Source organism: Labeo rohita, chromosome 16 (assembly GCF_022985175.1).
Source record: "Labeo rohita strain BAU-BD-2019 chromosome 16, IGBB_LRoh.1.0, whole genome shotgun sequence".
Classification (NCBI taxonomy): domain Eukaryota; kingdom Metazoa; phylum Chordata; class Actinopteri; order Cypriniformes; family Cyprinidae; genus Labeo; species Labeo rohita.
Window position 1 is genome coordinate 2,623,413 of NC_066884.1, and position 20,476 is coordinate 2,643,888.

General features: G+C 31.8%; 1 protein-coding gene across 2 annotated transcripts in view; it reads right to left on the reverse strand.

Annotated features, from left to right (window-relative positions):
* The window catches only part of LOC127178374 (mannosyl-oligosaccharide 1,2-alpha-mannosidase IA), a 292,115-nt gene extending 271,959 nt beyond the window's left edge, over positions 1 to 20,156 (reverse strand). For both annotated transcript variants that reach the window (XM_051131220.1, XM_051131219.1), the window contains exon 1: positions 18,148 to 20,156. In XM_051131220.1, the coding sequence (XP_050987177.1) occupies positions 18,148 to 18,699 (552 nt within the window). In that variant the 5' untranslated portion in view covers positions 18,700 to 20,156. The remainder of the gene's footprint in view (positions 1 to 18,147) is intronic.
* Positions 20,157 to 20,476: the final 320 nt, after the last annotated feature.

Consider the following 20,476-nt stretch of genomic DNA (forward strand, 5'->3'; position numbering starts at 1 on the left):
GCGATGCTTCATTATTTATCAGTTTGTGTTAGAAGTAGTTCAAAACACACCGATGTACAATCATTAACACGACTGCAATTTATTTGCTCTTCGTTTGCTTCTGTAAACAAAGTGGGCAGATGCTGTCACTCCCACACGAGCTAAACAGGAAAAATGATTCAAGTCCTTTGGGCTGTAATGATTTCAGTGTACCGCTGTTTCATTAGCGGCCTAATTGTGTTGGTAATGAACAAAACACCCTTCCCAAAAGCAGGGCAACGCACTAAACATCCAGTTAATTAAAAACTATTTCTACCAATGTCGCCCCAGTGGAAAATCACACGCAACGCTTGACTGAACCGAAGACGCCGTTCGCAATCACTGGAACCAGCAGAACATCATCCTGATGAAACGCGACGCTTCATTTCCAGTGGATCTGCATTAAACAGCGTTTGTGTGAAATTTGCTACTCGGATGATTTACATTCCTGCTCTGATCTTTATTGAATGAAGAATAACTGAAATACAACAGACACCAAATCCAATAGAAGCTCAAATCAAATCACAAATTCAAATATTTGAATACATTTTCCCACGGTTTATGCTCCCGAACATAATCACAATCACGTTTATCAAATAATAGTGCATGTATACTCATTTAAAACATGCCTAGGTCACATTTCATCTCACAAAATGTTGATTTTTTAGCATTTTTGTGTATTTGAACCCTTTCCAACAACGACTATGATTTTGAGATCCATTTTTCCACACTGAGGACAACTGAGGGACTCATATGCAACTATTACAGAAGGTTCAAACGCTCACTGATGCTCCAGAAGGGAAAAACAATGCATTAAGAGCTGGGAGGTGTAAACTTTTTGAATTTGAAGATCAGGGTAAATTAAACATATTTTGTCTTCTAGGAAACATGCAAGTATCTTCTGTAGCTTCTGAAGGGCAGTACTAAATGAAAAAAATATGATATTTAGGCAAAATAAGAAAAATGTACACATCTCCATTCTGTTCAAAAGTTTTCACCCCCGTTGTAATTTTAGTGTAATTTTTTTTTAGTGTTATATATATATATATATATATGATTTAATGAAAAAATATTATTTAACTAAATATAGCTTTTAATTTTATTTAAAAAAAATGTACATTTATTTGTAAATAGTTTTTATAAAAATGTGATAATGTCTTTATTTTATGAAATACTATAACAAATAATAAACTAAAAAGAAATAACATTTTTGGTATTATTTACAATTCATTTTTACATTTTTTAAAATATTTTTTAATTTTATATATATTTTTTTTACCAGTTTTAAATAGATTTTAATAAATATCTGATCATATCTGTATTTTATTGAATAATATAATAAATGAAAATTAAAAAGCATTTTATATATAATCATAATCTACAATTACATTTTTACAATTTTAAAATAGTTTTATATTAATATTTGGTAATATCTTTATTGTAAAAATGTAATAATAATATATAATATAATATTTAACAGTAATAATAAAATAATATAATTGAAAAGACACACACACACACACACATATATATATATATATATATATATATATATATAAACATTTAAACTATTTAAAAAAACAATTTTCATTTTTTTATTTTTTTATGAATATTATTACATATAAAAATAGAACATTTTATTATTTTATATATATATATATATATATATATATATATATATATAAAATTATTGCATTTTTGCTGAAAATTCAACTAAGAAAAGGGCTTAGTGACCCAAGTGCCACATTATTGGAAATCTTTTATATATTTTGTAATTTTATACATTTTTTGCCATTTTAAATAGCTTTTAATGAATATTTGATCATAAATGTATTTTATTGAATAATACAAAATTATAAAAAAAATATTGATTAAATAACTAATAATTAAAATACAGTATTTTTAAAAGGTCATTTTATCAATTCAACTATTATTTTCTCTTATGTACTATATGTGAACATCTTTTATGTGAAATATCATATTCAGGTCAGTGCTAAAACAACAATCCCTCTTATTTTGGTAAAATATTATATATTTATATATTGTTATACATTACATAAGATATTATATAAGACTTATATTATATATAAATATATATATAAATGAACGCAACTGCACATAAAAGAAACATAGTGCGGTAAAAATATATCTTAGATGTTACATTTATAGTTAAGCAACGAGAGTAAAGTTTTCCTTTAAAACCGTAATTACGAATTTGACACTGATTTTATACAACAGTGTAAATGGGTACTTAATATCTACTTTAGTACAATATTGTCAGCATTGACTGTTTTTTCTTGATTTGTTTAATGAAAATGATTCAAAATTGTGACCGGTGGAAAACAGCTTAATGTCAAGCCCTGTTTACAACATATGGTAGTTGCTAAAATAATTCATTGCCTAATAGTTTGACCTTCTCTTTGAACCCTGAATGTGAACTAAACAGAAATCAGAGGAATAACCATTACAAGACAACAGTCAGACTTTCAACGCACTATTGCACAACAGATTTTGATTCTGACCAATTAGACCAGGATAAAAGCAAGAAGGGATGAGAGGAGACGGCTCTCAGAGATAAACACGAAGGCCTAAAGCGATAAGGCTCATCCTTTTCTCCATGTTCTGGGTTCGGAACAGCTTAATCTCAACTATCACAGAGAATTACTGACAAACCTTTTGTAAAAACAAGCAAAAACTCTGTTTACAGTGATGCACTTAAATGGATGTCTAGAGGCAAAACATCGCAGAGGGTTTAAAGTCAACATGAAACCAATTTTTCTTCTGTAATCTGGAGTGAAACTTACTGAAAACAAACTGTTTTATCCATTATGGTTGGTTGGTTGGTTCACAAAACATGGGTGTTACATACTAAAACAGAGTCAGATTGGAAGTGTGGAAAAGTCAAATCAATTTTAGCACTATGCATAAATGTTTAAACATTATGAATACATGTGGTCTTATCACGTTGATAACAGCATGACTGTAAATGCATTTTTGCATGCGTTCAAAAACGAATATTGTACAAAAGCACATCTTTTCCAGCCCAGGCTTCTTTATCTAGCAAAGTAGATTAAGCTTTCGACGGAGCTGAAGACACAATCATTCTTCCTCTACAGCAATAGCATCTTCAGAGTCTGTTATGAACTGTCATCTACGTGACAACAGACAGCACAGCACCGAAGGCTACGGCTGCAAATGGACAACAGCCATGAACTACAAATGACACAACAACACAGAAAAATTGAGAACGACATTGGTAAACAAACATAAATAGGTGTAAATCAGTCCTTGTTAGTCTAGGAGTAAACTAAGGGTAAGTGGAATGAAATCTCTGTGACCAAAACGTGTCATTTTATATCATATGAACACACATATGAACACACATATTATTATTATTATTATTATTTTTTATAACTTAAAATTTTTGTTTAATAAATATTTGATCATATCTTTATTTTATGGAATAATATAATAAATAATAAAATAAAAATAAATAAAATATTTTTAAATAAAACATTTTTAAATATTTGTTTTATTTTATAATTTATTTTTATAATTTTTAAAAAGTTTTTAAATAAATATTTGACCATACCTGTATTTTATTGAATAATATAATACATCAGAAAGAAAAAAAAATGTATTTAGAATAAAAAAATAAAAAAAAAAATTATCATACGAACACACATTGTTTTTATTTATTAATATTTTCAAATAAGTAAACTTATATGTAATTAATAATATAATTTAACTAAATATAGTTTTTAATTTTAATTTTTTTTTTAAATAGTTTTTTTTTTTTTAGAAATATTTGATAATATTTTTATTTTATGGAATAATACAATAAACAAAATAAAAATAAATAAAATATGTTAAGTATTACCATTTACAATTTATTTGTTTTTACATTTTTAAATATTTTTTAATTTTCTAATTTTTATATAGTTTTTAATAAATCAGTAATGTGTTTATTTATTAATATTTTTTAAATAAATGATTTAAATTTATATATGTAATTAATAATATAATTTATCTAAATAGTTTAGATAAATACATTTTCTAAAATTTTGATATAGTTTTTCATAAATATTTGACCATATTTGTATTTTATTGAATAATATAATAAATTAAAATAAAAAAAAAATTATATTATTATTATTTGCAATTGAATTTTATATCATACAAACACACATGCAATGTTTTTATTTATTAATATTTTTTAAATAAGTAATTTTAATGTATATGTAAAAAAAAAATATAAATTAACTAAATAGTTTTTAAGTGTATACATTTTTTTACAATTTTTAAAGTTTTTTTTTTTTAAATATTTGATAATATCTTTATTTTATGGAATATAATAAATAAAATAAAAATAGATAAAATGTCTTTAGTATTACTATTTACAATTTTTCCTGTTTTTAATATATTTTTTTTAATTTTATATAGTTTTTAATAAATATTTGACCATATCTGTATGTTATTGCATAACATATTACATGAAAATAAAATGTTAAAATGTTAAATGTATGTTATTATTAGCAATTAAATTTTATATCATACGAACACACATGTAATGTTTTTTATTTATTAATATTTTTTAATCAATAATTTTACATTTATATATGAAATTAATAATAGAATTCTAAATTCTAAATCTAAATCTAAATATAGTTTTTAATTGTATACATTTTTAAATAGTTTTAAAAAAATATTTGACCATATCTGTATTTTATTGATATACATTATATATATATATATATATATATATACATATATATACATATACGTACACACATATACATATATATATATATATATATATATATAACATGACAATGTCATTGTCTCTCGCTTAAGCATTTGATTTTCTATAATTAGTATGGCCATAATTACACGGCCAGTGTGTGGTTGAAAGGAGCAGAGGTTTTTAAACTCCAGCTTGAAAGTTGAAGCGATGTACTGAAACAGACCGCAGGCTTAAAACCTAAAATTTGAACTCTAAATACTCCTGAATGCGCAGTGGAAAACTCTGGTCCCCAGCAGAGCGTTTGGCTGGGAGCGGAGCCGAGCGCACACAGAGGTCACGTCCACCCATGTCTGCTTACTGGAATCTGATGCAAAGCAACTCAAAAAAACAAACATGGAGCCTTGTGCAAACAAACTGCTCCTTTAGAGTCGAAACAACTGGCAAATCATTTGCATCACCTGACCTTGATCTCACACTTCAGCATTTTGTAACCACTCCAGTAGATTTCCAAGCACTACATAAATCTTTTGCAATCGTGATTCATATTTTATCAAAATTATATTCATGCAGTGTTTCATCTCAAATAGCTTGGTATTAAATGGTATATTTACTTGTTCTTTCATTCTGGATGAAAACAAAAAACAGCCTAAAATTCACTGAAGCTGAAAGCGGCACGAAGTTAATGGAGCGACTAGAATTGGATCACAAATTTAAACCAGACATTTTAATGCATTTTCTCCTCAGTTATATTACAGCACATAATCACAGTGATGTTTATTATCAAATTATACTGCAAGTACACTTGTGGGCCGCTCACAAAGGACGCGTTCCTGCATTAAAAACAGCCAAACGAGCGCATTAGCATGGAGTAAAACACAGTTACATGGAAAACCTGGAAACATTAGGGAAATTATGATTTGGGGTTTTTCCTGGCTGGGAAACAGTCATGGAAATTGCAACATTAAATAAATACAACATTTTAATGTTAGTAAATAAATTCTTTTTAATGTTTTAAAAGAATTTTCTTCCACTCACCAAGGCTGCATTTATTTCATGAAAAAAAAAAAAAAAAAAAATCAGTAAAAACAATAATATTGTGAAATACTATTAAATTTCTGTATATTATCAATGTTTTTTGGAAACCATGATTTTTTTCAAGATTATTTAATGAAAATAAAGTCCAAAATAACGGCATTTATGTGAAATTGAATTTGTTATAAATGTCTTTAATGTCCTTTTTGATCAGTTTAATGCATCCTTAATAACTACAAGTTTTAATTTCTTAAAATAAATTGCATTGACTTTAACACATTGCAGAAGGATTGCAAAATTTCTGTGTGAACAGTTAGTGGTCAGACAGTTGGTGGTTGACCAATATGGGGTTTTTAAAGGGATAGTTCACCAAAAAAACTACTGCAGTGAATGGGTGCCATCAGAATGAGTGTCTAAACAGCTGATAAAAACATTATAATAATTCACAAGCAATCCACACCACTCCAGTCAACCAATAAACATCTTGAGAAGACAAAAACTAGGGTACATTTTCTTAAAAAAAATATTCAGGCAAAATAGGCATTGCTTAATGCAAAATAAGCACTAATTTATGATCAATCTATGAAAAATTAGATGATATTGATATTAATTCATTCCACAAAACAAAACAACACAATGGTCCTAAAATAGGTTCATTTTCTTTATGCAAAATATGATATATTTTATTTGCAAAATAAGCATTGATTAGTTTGACTTATGCATTGACAACCACTGACTTTGGATTTATTTAAATAAGCACTAATATTAAAATGAATGCCACAATGCAAAAAACCTAATGGTCCAAAAACAGGATTTATGGATTTTTTTTGCATGCACAAAATATGTTGCCATTACTTTTTTAAAATAAACATTATGTTTGATTTAATAAGTACCGATATTAAAATTAATGCACGTATTGATAGTAAAATTAATGCCATAATGCAACATGGTTTTGATCAATTTAATGCATTCTTCATACACAGTATGCATTTCTTTAAAAAAAAAAAAAAAAAAAAAAAAAAAAAAAAAAAAAAAAGTATGAATGAAGGAATGTGTTACAGTGTGAACAGTTAGTGGTCAAACAGTTGGTGTTGGCCAATATGGTTTTTTAAAGGGACAGTTCACCAAAAATTGTTTTACTGCAGTGAGTGGGTGCCATCAGAATGAGAGTCCAAACAGCTGATAAAAACATTAGAGGTAATCCACATCACTCCAGTTCATCAATTAACATCTTAAGACAAAAATTAGGATACATTTTCTTAAAAAATATTCTGGCAAAATAGGCATTGCGTTAAATAAGCACTGATTTATGATGATCGATTTATGCAAAATTAGTGTTGATATTAAATTCATTCCACAAAACAAAAATAGCTTCATTTTCTTTATGCAAAATATGATGATGTTATATTTGCAAAATAAGCATTGACCAGTTTGATTTATGCCTAATAAACATTGACTTATGTTTGGATTTATTAAAATAAAACTAATATTAAAATTAATGCCACAATGAAAACCATAATGGTCCAAAAACAGGATTTATTTATTTATGCATACATGCATGCATGCATTCATGCACAAAATATGCTGATATTATTTATGCAAAATAAACATTATGTTTGATTTAATAAGTACTTATATTAAAATTAATGTACGTATTGATAGTAAAATTAATGCCACAGTAACGCTTCCTCCAGTGAAAAAGTCTATCTTCTGTTGTTCCCTCACATCAAAATCCATCCACATTTTTGTTTAGAGCTGTTTTAGACTATTGTGGCTTGTGAATGGTGTTTAATCCTGTGCAGATTTCTCACCTGATTCAGACCAGACCACTTCATTTTAGCCGAAAGCATATTTGTCTTACAAACATGCAGCTTTTGCTTTCTCAAGATGTTAACTGATGGACTGGAGTGGTGTGGATTACTTGTGAATTATTGTGATGTTTTTAATCAGATGTTTAGACTCTCATTCTGACGGCACCCATTCATCTCCATTGGTGAGCACGTGATGGAATGCTACATTTCTCCAAATCTGATGAAGAAACAAACTCATTTACATCTTGGATGGCCTGAGGGTGAGCACTTTCACCAAATTTTCATTTCATGGATGATGCTGATCGTACTCTTATTTAACACAATATTTACTAAATATTGCCATTTTCTAAACGGCCGTGTTTCAGCTCAACCGAATCAAGCCTATATCTCCAACCACGTAATCCCATCAAGTTCAGTTTGCACCTATTGAGAAAGGCAAATCTCAGCGGCGCAGCCTCAAACAGAAGAACAGCTGCCGTAATCATGACTCTCGTTTAGCGGCCGCTCTCCATCCCCCGTTTCAATAGCCAGGAGCTAATTGCGCTCTCCTGCCCCCTCACCAGCAGCTCCGAGGCCCGCGGCGTCCTCCTCCGCTCCGAGAAGTGGAACAGGATCTTGGCTTTCCTGAGAGGAAGCGCTCATCAAAGCGCGCGGCTCCTCTCTCGCTCCGCTTCCACCCAGCCTCGGGCCGAGCTCTGCCAAGCTGCTCCTTGTAACTCTATCCATCTCGCGGAGAGGTGAACGCCCATTCAGCATGTCCCAACAGGGGATAAACCCTCCAGTCAGCGCCCCGTGACAAAAGGAGGGAGGCATTGATGAATGAGAGGCCATAGACTCGACAAGCTTCACATGCTCGCGGATGCGAACCGCAAATTCCTCTAGACTTTCTGGGGAAGCTCAAAAACTCATTTCCAACCTTCAACGGGTGCCATGAGTGCAGCTACGGGCCAAATAGCACAGATTATACACATGTATATCATGGGGAAAAAGACAAGATTTAGCTAAACAAAGAGGTTTTTTGCATCTTTGGATTGAACATATTACAACAATGAACATTGGTATTGAAATTAATGCTGCAACGCAAAAATATTATTAGGGTCCTAAAAAGACTTCATTTCCTTGATGCAAAATACAGCATTCACTCAATAAGCATTGATTTATATTTGATTTATGCAAAATACATATTGATAGCTAAATTAATGCCACAGTGGAAAGTGGTCCTAAAATAAATAAATAAATAAATAAATAAATAAAAATGTAGACATTGATTTACGCAAAATAAGCACTGATTTATAATCGATTTATGCAAAATAAATGTTGATATTAAATTAACTCAAAGCAAAACATCATAATCATCCTAAACTAGCTTCATTTTCTTTAGGCAAATATGCTGATAATGTATTATAATATATTTGATTCAAGCTTAATTTATGCATTAAAAAGCATTGATTTAGGTTTAGATTTATGCCAAATAAGCACTGAAATTAAAATGCCACAATGCAAAATAATGGTCCAAAAACAGGGATTATTTATTTACTTATGCAAAAAATATGTTGGCATTATGCAAAATCAACATTACGTTTGATGTAATAAGTACTGATATTAAAATTAATGTCTTTATTGATAGCCAAATTAATGCCACAAAGCAGAAAAAAAACATAATGGTCCAAAAAAAGGATTTATTCATTCATGCATTTATTCTTTCATGCACAAAATATGTTGACATTATTTATGCATTTTCTTTATGCAAGACATGCTGATATTCTATTTGCAAAATAAGTATTGATTTGTTTAATTCATGCTTAATAAGCATTGATTTATGCATTTAAAAACATTGATTTATGTTCAGATTTATGCCAAATAAGCACTAATATTAAAATGAATACCACAATCCAAAAACAGAATTTATTTATTTATGCACAAAATACGCTGACATTATGCAAACATTTTGTTTGATTTAATAAGTACTAATATTAAAATTAATGTATGCATTCATGGCAAAATTAATGCCACAATGCAACATGGTCCTAAAAGAGTGTACATTTTCTTAAAAAGAAAAAAAAATCATGCAAAATGAGCACTGATTTGTGATTTATTTATGCAAAATTAGTGTTGATATTAAATTCATTCCACAAAATAAAACATGATAATGGTCCTAAAATAGGTTCATTTTCTTTGCAAAATATGCAGATATTATATTTGCAAAATAAGCATTGATTCGTTTGATGTATGCCTAATAAACATTGATTTATGCATTGACAAGCATTGATTTATGTTTGGATGTATGCAATATATGCATGCGTGTTAAAATTAATGCTACAAGGTGAAAAACAGTGCTCCAAAAACAGCATTTATTTATTTATTTATACACAAAATAGGTTGACCTGTATGCAAAATAAACATTATTATTATGATTTAATTTGCACTGTATGCAAATATAAGCAAATATTAAAATTAATGTCACAAGGCGAAAAACAATGGTCCAGAAACAGGCTTGCTTTATTTATTTATTTACACAAAATATGTTGACATTATTTATACAAAATAAACATTATTATTAAGATTTAATAAGTACTGATATTACAATTAATGCCACAATGCAAAACATCAAAACTGTCCTAAAATACCTTGTTTACTTTAAGAAAAATATGTTGATCTTTTAAGCAAAATAGCATTGATTTATGTTTGAATTATGAAAAATACACATTGATTAATGTTTGATTTATGCAAATAAGCACTGATTTATATTTTATTTATGCAAAATATGCTTTGATTTATTCGACTTATGCAGAAAACTGATATTAAAATTAACACCTATGCGAAAATCATAATGGTGCTAAAATAGGTTTCATTTTCTTTATGCAAAATATATTATTATTTATGCAAATAAGCATTGATTTATGTTTGACTTATGCAATTAAGCACTCATTTAATGCTTAATTTATGCAAAATAAGCACTGATTTATGTTTGATTTATTAAGCACTGAAATTAAAATGAATGCACATCAAACATCAAATGATGCATTGATGCCAAACACCATAATGGTCATAAAACAGGGTTCATTTTCTTTCTCAAAAATGTTGATGTCATGCAAAATAAGTATTGATTTATGTTTGATTCAGGCTAAATACAAATTGAAATTAACGCCACAGTGCAAAATAGGCTTTGAAATGTGACCTGTTTTCTTGAGATCCACCTAAAGTTCCCAAACTACTACAACGATGCTTCCAAGAACTAGTCTTAGCATCATTTGCGTTTCAAAAAGAGTTTGATTAGACTAGTTAAATCTGGTTTCATCATGTCCTTAAATGTCACACAATAAAGACAAACAGTGATTGGCCGCTTCACATCAATCAAATCACCCGATCCAATCCTAGCAGGCGGTTCTGATGCTAAATAAACTGCAACTCAGATCAGTGAAACTCCAAGGTCAATATTTGACTTCGTTCTCAAACAGCCGATGGTTCAAGGAGAACATATGTAAAGTCACTCCTTGTTTTTAAGTCCATCAAGCCTAAAGCACACAGTGCTGAACACATGCTGAATGCAAACTCAATAACACTGGCCCAAGTGATTAAGATGCTGCAACTTTGCCTGACAAATGAGCAAAACTCCCATACTTAAGCATGCACCAAGACTGCTCACAAGATCTGAGCTCATATCTGAAGACATTATTTCCATCTGTAGGCTAAAAAGCGAAGAAACAGAAGGCTTTTGAGAAACCATAGCAGTCGAGCAGTGATTCTTCAGAAGAGCTGATTTTCGTCTGCTGGATTATTATTTTTTAATGGAGCTGTTTATGATGATTAGGTCAGACATGAATATGCATGGCCCTGACAGGAAGCGGCGCAGAGGGAAGCTGGAGGCATCCGTGAGGCAAACACTGTGTAAAAACAGCACAACCTAAATAGTTAATTCTGCATGTGGCTTTAATAGCAACACTACAAACCCACCATGAATCTCTGAAATTGCATGCAAGTAGGTCAGTGCAGGTTAATACACATCAACAAACAAGCACATTCAACAAGAAATTATCATAAAAATCACAATCCTGATGATTATTCATTGTTTTGAATTTAAAAAGGTTTATTTTCATAAACTTCCTTAATCTTTGAAATGTCTTTCCTTATTGGCTAATTCAAACTCTTAAGTAACGCCCACTTTAAACCAGCCAATCAATTCCTGGCACTAAAATTTGTCTTTTTTGAATATACAGTTTCATGTCAGATTATAAACGTAAAACGTGCTGTAAAATATGATCTCAAATTGCGAAAAAAATATAAACTACATTTTGAGCGCATTTCACAAGAAAATACTATTTCAGTTTTCCTACTTAATTTCATATTTAATTCAATGTGAAATTACCAATCTATGAGGAAAAACTGGTTCTGCACCATTTTTTTTCCACTGTGAGGTGCAAAAAACATTAGTTAATATAAAGCTGTAGTTTATGCAAAACAATCACTGATAGCAAAATTAACACTACAAAGCAAAGCATCATAAAGCTCCTAAAATAGGCTTAATTGCAAAATATGTTTAAAAAAAATTAATTTATGCAAAAAGCAGGTAGTAAAATTAATTCTACAATGCAAAACATCATAATAGCCCAAAAATAGGTTTAACTACAAAAATATATTGACATAATTTATGCAAAAATGCATTAATTTATGCAAAAAACAAGTAGTAAAATTAATTCTATAATGCAAAACATCATAATAGTCCCAAAACAGATTTAAAAATAAAAATATGTTGATATTATTTATGCAAAATGCATACTGATATAGGTTTGATTTATGCAAAATGAGCATTGAGATTAAAATTAATGTCACAGCGCAAAACATCATAAGCATCCTAAAACTGTCCCTATTTTCCTTATGCAAAATATGCATTCATTTGATTCATGCAAAATAAGCATTTCTGTTTGATTTTTGGCAATAAAGCTCTTTCTGATTCTGATTCTGATTCTGAAAACATTTTTTTTTCCATCATGATGTTTTGCATTTTACTATCAATGCACATTTTGCATAGTGTGTTCACACACAAGGAATTGGTCTTGGTGTTAGGAGCTTCCAGTACAGAAAATACAAACATAGTGCAGACATACATAAAGTTAAGGTAATAATAAACACTAATATTAAAAAAGAATATTCAATAAATTATAAATAACAGTGGTAATAAAAATATACAGAAAGAAAAAAAAAATAAAAAATAGATGTCCATAGACAGAACTATGAATGTGCATATGTGCTATATACATAAGTTTTGTTAAGTAAATACACATGACCAGTACTGAGGTGTGTTAAGTGTGGTTCAGGTGGGATATGGCTTGGGGGGAAAAAACTGTTCTTGTATCTGACTGTTTTGGTGCATAGCGCTCTGTAGCGTCGGCCAGAGGGCAACAGTTCAAAGAGAGAGTGGGCTGGGTGTGAGGGGTCCAGAGTGATTTTCTTAGCCCTTTTCCTGACTCTGGAGGTGTAAAGATCATGGAGGTTGGGTAGAGGGATACCCAGTTACCCAGTTTTATACCCATTTTGATTCAGTGAATGCACATTTAGTTTTGATGTTAACATAAATGTCCCATTTCTTTATGCAAAATGTGTTCATATTATTTATACAAAACATGCATTGATTTATATTTCATTTGTGCAATATAAGCATTCACGCTTAATTTATGCAAAATTAGTTTTAATGTTAAAATTAACACCTTATTTATTTACTTTATGCATAATGTTAATATTTATACAAAATACACACTGATTTTGATTTTATTTATGCAAAATGAGCACTGATATTACAATTAAAGTCACAGTGCAAAACATCATAAAGGACATAAAATTCTTCCTATTTTCTATATGCAAAATATGTTGATATCTACGCAAAACATGCATTAGTTAAATGAATGCAAAATAAGCATTTATGTTTGATTTATGCAAAATGAGCACTGACAGTAAAATTACAATGCAAACATCATAATGGTAAAAATTGTTTCTACACCTAATTTTTTGTTTTTTTTCATTGTGTATGCAAAATGAGCATTGATAGTAAAATTGATGCCACAGTGCAAAACATCATAATGGTACTAAAATTGTACCCATTTATGTTTGATTTATGCAAAATGAGCATTGATAGTAAAATTGATGCCAAAGTGCAAAACATCATAAAGGACCTAAAATTGTCCCTATTTTCTATATGCAAAATGTTGATACCTACGCAAAACATGCATTAATTAAATTAATGCAAAATAAGCATTTACGTTTGATTCATGCAAACTGAGCATTGATAGTAAAATTACAATGCAAAAAATCATAATGGTGAAAATTGTTTCTGCACATTTTCTTCATTGTCTACGCATCAGTTTTGATGTTAAAATTAATGCCACGTCTTTATGCAAAATGTGTTCATATTATTTATACAAAATACATACTGATTTTGATTTTATTAATGCAAAATAAGCATTTATGCTTGATTTATACAAAATGAGCATTGATATTAAAATTAACACCACAGTGCAAAACATCATAAAGGACCTAAAATTGTTCGTTTTTTCTTTATGCAAAATATGTTGACATTTGTGCAAAATATGCATTAATTAGATCCATTTGATTCATAAAAATACTATTTATGTTTATGCAAAATGTGCATTGATAGTAAAATGCAAATCATGATGATGAAAATGGATTTTTTTCAATATGCATGCAAAATGTGTTTTGATGTTAAAAAAAAAATGCCCCATTCTTTATGCAAAATGTTATTATTTATTCAAAATATGCTTTGATTTTATTTACACAAATAAGCATTTATGCTTGATTTATGCAAAATGATAACTGATAGTAAAATTACCACCGCAACGCAAAACATTTTATATGTACATTTTTTTAACAGCATTTTTTCAGTGTGGGTTGCAACCATTTCAAAGTCAAACACGCACAAAAAAGGATTTGTTTTATTGTGGATTACTTGACTTTCCCTTTCATTTTCCCCTCCAGCCCACAGTAAGGTAAAGAAAGCCAGTCCAGCAGGGTCCCTGCCACCGCAGCGCTTTATAAACACCCCGCGGCTCTGGAAACCATCCAGCGCTTCTGACACTGTGAAATATGATATCACAATAGAAAATTCAAAGAATTTCAGCTATAGATAGCTATAAAAAGACGCATTTCAATACGCTCGCTGTGCTCTGGAAACGTGCTGTGTTTTTGCAGTTATTCATTTCACAAAGTCTGACTACAGTCAGTCAGCGAAATCAATAGGATGACAGCCTGCTGGACTTTAGTCTTCAACGACTGCGAAATGATACGAACCCGAATACACAGCACTCTGATATTTAAAGGAAAAATTCACCCAAAATGAGAACTTTGTCATCATATTCACTCCTTCCTGTTGCACCCAAACCACAATGGCTTTTCTGTTCCTTAAACACAAAAGATTAAATTCTGAGGAATATCCTAAAAATATAATGCTGTCAAGCTCCAAAATACAAAACAAAAAAAAACACCATAGAGTGAAAAAGTATTGCAAGGTACAGTATATCTCACTTCTGAAGTCATAAGAGTTAAAAAGCTTTACACCAAACATCAGCAATTATAATAATAATATCAATGTTTAGTATAAAAACAAAAGAAGCACTTTACCAGCACTAACGTAAACCACTCAAAACAAAAAAACAGCAAAGCAGCACTAAAGCTCACATTTCAGTAATAACCGAAGCATGTTGTGTGTGCATTTTCAGTTTTCTCATCCCCATGTGAGAGCGAAAGTCATTCTGACATAAGAGCTTTCAGTAGCACACCCAAAAACAGCTCTAACCATCATTGATTCATCCCAAGACAGACTGAGGTAAAGCAAACCTTCAGCAGCACAGTCAATGCCTGTACTACACATATCAAAGCATGGCAGACGAAAGCTTGCTTTTATCTGGATTCAATCCAGCAGCTTCAAATAACTGTCACACAAACACGCCCTGATCAGTGTCAGTTAGGAAAGTGACACAGCACTAATTATCTGCTCAAACAGACTCTGGATTCTAACTTGTGGTGTGGAATAAAACGTATGGGCCAAGTTGTCACGTGTGCTTTACATGCAACTTTCTACAACAGCAGATCTTTGGTCAGTGCTTTGACATTTTAATTCTAAGTTGGTTTGCATTTCATAATCATTTCAACATTCAGTCTTTCTTAAAAGCTTACAACATGCAAGAACAATATTGTGACAACATGCCCCGCTACAGGGCTCATTGACTGTACAGTTCACACAGATTGTGAAAAGTGTGACAACTAGCCTCAACCTCTCTATAACTTTAGTTTAAAAGCACTGCTATCTTCGTATCAGTCACACCTGCTGCAGTTCACTTCAATGTCAAGGCAATTTAGTAATAATTCATCAGTCAGCACTTTTATCTCAAGTGATACGTATTACAACAACACTTCCACTGGAGTAACACAAATCTACAGTCTTTTAGGCTACACAACTATGGTAGCCCATTTGTGACCCTGGACCACAAAACCAGTCTTAAGTAGTAAAGGTATATTTGTAGCAATAGCCAAAATATACTGTATGGGTCAAAATGATCAACTTTTCTTTTATGCCAAAAATCATTAGGATATTAAGTAAAAATCATGTTCCATGAAGATATTTCCTACCATAAATGTACCAAATTTAAATTTTAATTAGTAATATGCATTGGTAACAACTTCATTGAATGACTTTAAAGGCATTTTCTCAATATTTTGATTGTTTTTGCACCCTCAGATCACAGATTTTGAAATGGTTTAATCTCCAAATATTGTCTTCAAATCAAATCATACATCAAAGGAAAACTTATTTATTCAGCTTTTAGATGATGCATAAATCTCAATTTTAATAAAACTGACCCTTATGACTGGTTTTGTGGTCTAGAATCACATTTGTGAAACACGGGGATAAAAACATGCTCTGGTAAATCATAATTGTAAAATTATAATAACACAAGTCCATAAGTCAGAAAGCCAAGTTCTGGAATAAAGACATGAAAAGTGTCATTTTTTTGTGGCAATTAGTATCTCAGATTCACATTTAATCTCATAATTATGATTTAGTAGTCATATATTTGACATATTATCCCATGCAGTATTGAACTTATGTCACCATTCTAACATTTTATCCCAAAATGATATAGTTCTATCTATTAATCCTTCCTTTAAAAACCTTTTTTGACTTTTTCTCTCATAATTTGTAACATTTCGTAACTTTTTAATCCCATAACTGAGATAGTATGTCATAATTTGTAACTTTTTATATCATAATTTGTTTTTTTATCTCACAATTATGTCACAATATGTCAAAATTTCAACTTTATCCCATAATTATAGATTGGTATGTCAATTTATAACTTTTTCTCACAATTCTGACTTTTTAGCTCATATTTATGACTTACTATGTGATCATTTATAACGTTTTGTCTCATTTTATCTCATTATTACGACAAAGAATATCATAATTTCCACTTATCTCATAGATGATATCATAGGTCGACCTTTTTATCCCATAATAATGACTGTCATTTTTATATAAAAGTTCCAACTTTAATCCCATAATTATGACATTATCTATTTGTTTACTTTTGTGATAATTCCCCTTTTTATCTCACAGTTATTGACTAAGTATGTCATGATTTTGACATTTAATCCCATAATTATGAGTTACTACGTCATAATTTATAAATGTTCATATTAGAATCTGGATTTTTTATCTCACAGTTATGTCACAGTATGTCAAAATTTCAATTTTATCCCATAATTATGGATTGGCATGTCAATGTATAACTTTTATCTCATATTTATCACACTATGTGATTATTTATAATGTTTTGTCACATTTTATCTCATAATAATGAAAAAGTATATCATAATTTCCACTTATCTCATGGATATCGTCATAGTTTGACCTTTTTCATCCCATAATAATGACTGTCATATAATGTTTTATATCAAAAGTCCAACTTTAATCCCATAATTATGACGTTTTATCTAATATCTTTCACCTTTTTTCCATTATTGACAAAGTATATCATGACTTTGATCCCATAATTATGAGTTAGTATGTCATAATTTATCATTTTTGTATCATAATTTGGACTTTTTAAACTCACAATTGACACAGCAGGTCAAAATTTCAACTTTATCTCATAATTATGTCTTAGTTTGGCATCATTTTGACATTTGACATTAATTATCATTTAGTATGTCAATTTATAACTGTCACAATTCTGACAGGTTCTCTCATATTTATGACTTGCTATGTCTTTTTGTGATGACATAGTATATCATCATTTCCCGTTATCTCATTGTTATCATAATAGTTTCACATTTTTATCCCATAATAATGACTGCATTTCATATCAAAATTCCGACTTTAATCTCATAGTTATGACGGTTTACCTAATATTACAAGACATTTCGACTTCTTGTCCCATAAATATGAGTTTGCATGTCATAATTTATCTAGGTAATGTTGCAGAAATGGGCTTCCATTCACAGCAGACGATAATAAGAGCTCCATCAACTCACCTCTTTGACTTTCTCCCTCCGCTGAAGCGTCTCGGAATCCGATGGAGTTCCCTTGTTGTTCCCCAAAGGTGATTTTAGCAGACACTTTTTAAATGCCTCATAGTTGTAAGCGCTCCCGCGTTCCCCGTTACGAGCAGCCGAGGTGACCCGCTCGTCCCTGGCCGCCGGTTCGTGCGCCCTCGCCGGACTCCACTCGTCCTGCGCTCTACTTCCAACAGATCTCTCCACGGTTCTCGCTCCATGGGTGACCGAGGGCTTGCGGCTCACTTTCAGCTTGACATTCCCACCCTCGCCTCCTTTTGAACCCGCCCGCTGATGCTCTGGATCCCCGAGCACCTTTTTGGAAAGCTCATTGTCGGAGCCCACGGTCACCGCGGGATTCTCGTTCTTGGAGAGAAAGATGCGCTTGAGGCGCACGGAGTCGGGGAGAAAGAAAAGTGCCCCGAAGCACAGAGTAACCAGCCCCGACAGGAACAGCAAAAACACGAATTTCTGAGACAGACGAAGCCCCATGCCCGATGCTGAGACACCGGGTAACTTTCGGAACACCATTTAAACTCTCCACTTACGCGTTACGTACGAGGATACACACCTAAACTTGGTTAGAAAGCGCAAGCAACGCGGCTGTTGTGCAAACTGTACTCTCTCCTGGCCGAAGTGCCTAAATCTTCCTGAAACAATCGATTTAAGAGACCACAGGTGGCGTCAACACATTTGCGCACAACAACAGCGTCATTGCGCATCAGTGCGCGCTTCAAAACCAGCTTCCTTTAGTTTCAGAGCAGTCATGCAACATCTCATCTGGGAGACCGAAATGAGACTACAAGGTCTTCAATGCCAAAGCAACAAAATCTATCAATCTACACACTGTGGATGCCCATCTAGGGCACGAAATGAAACTATATGGACTTAAATGTACTCTACAAAGTTAAAGCAGCATATAATACTACGCACAGCCAAAAGTCATTACGTTAATGCATATTTAAATGCTCAACTGGTAGGAGAAACTATGCGTTTATGAACATAAATGCACTTTAAAGAGTTAAAGCAGCATTCGTGTAGTCTATAATAGTATGCACAGCCAATATATGTCATTGATGCATATTATACACCTTATTAGGCGAGCAAATGCTTGCAAATAAACTGAAGATGATGATGCTTCATGAACTTAAAAAGTTAAAGCAGCATTATAGTGGCCTAAAATGTCATGCACAGCCAACATGCATCACAAATCAATCACTATACAAGCTATCTCCCTACAAACATAGATTTCTGAAGATGATGCGCAGCTAGAAGACTAAACTGAACGCAAATGTAGTGAAAGCATCACATTCGTGTATAATAAAAAGGCAAGCATCAACGTGGTTACACACAACTGCTTTCTAATGATGCTGCTGATGAAGACTCATGGCCAAATAGTGCAACACTGAAGTTTAGTGAATGAAATAAGACACATCTCAACCGAAAACCCCCAAAACTGCAACATCATATGTTATTTCGCAACATCTACGCGCGTTTGGCACGGTGCACATCACTCCATGACACAAAAATATTGCAAAAAATACATCCAAAGATCAAATCAAGAGTGTCGGCGAAGCGACGAGACGCCGAGATTCGGTCCAAGTGTTTGTAAAAACTGTTGGTTTCCTCTGTTTAGGCGCCGTGCATGCTCAAAACTCTTCTGTGCTGCGAAAGTCTACGTCCAATGCATAGAGGAGGATGTTTGTGCTCGTAAAACGTGATCGACAGACGGATGGATCATTCTTCGGAAATGTAACCTAATGAAAACACGCCGTATCTTCCCATCGCTGCGCGTTCTCTTCCGCGCTCGCCTGGTTTGTCGCCAGAGAAGGACGGAAGAAAATAAACGCCGTTGAACGCTGATGGCTGCTGGAAAGTCTCGGGATGTAAATGCCTTGATATGAAGCCGTTATGATCCACAAACAGAAGGCGAAACAGAGCTCTCTGACTCTACGACTATCCTGGGCGGTCTGCTGCAAACGCCTTTGATCAGCAGCAGCGGTGAGGGGGAGCGAGTTATTAACGGCGAGAGCAAGAGCGAGCCGAGACATCCACCGTGTGGCGGGTCGGGGTAGTAAATTTGGAGAACTGGGTTTCTACTCAATCAAATATGCTACATTTGTATTTACAAAGGAAAACATCAGTGCTAAGTTCTTGAAGCATAGTATAGTTCGGAAGCCCGATTCATTTGAGCGACTCAGCGTTCGATGAACCGATTCAAAAACCCGATTCCTAAAAAAGCGTTCCTAGAACATTTCACTTTCGTAGCAAACTGGCAGTTTAAAAGGCTTTTTTAACATCCACATTA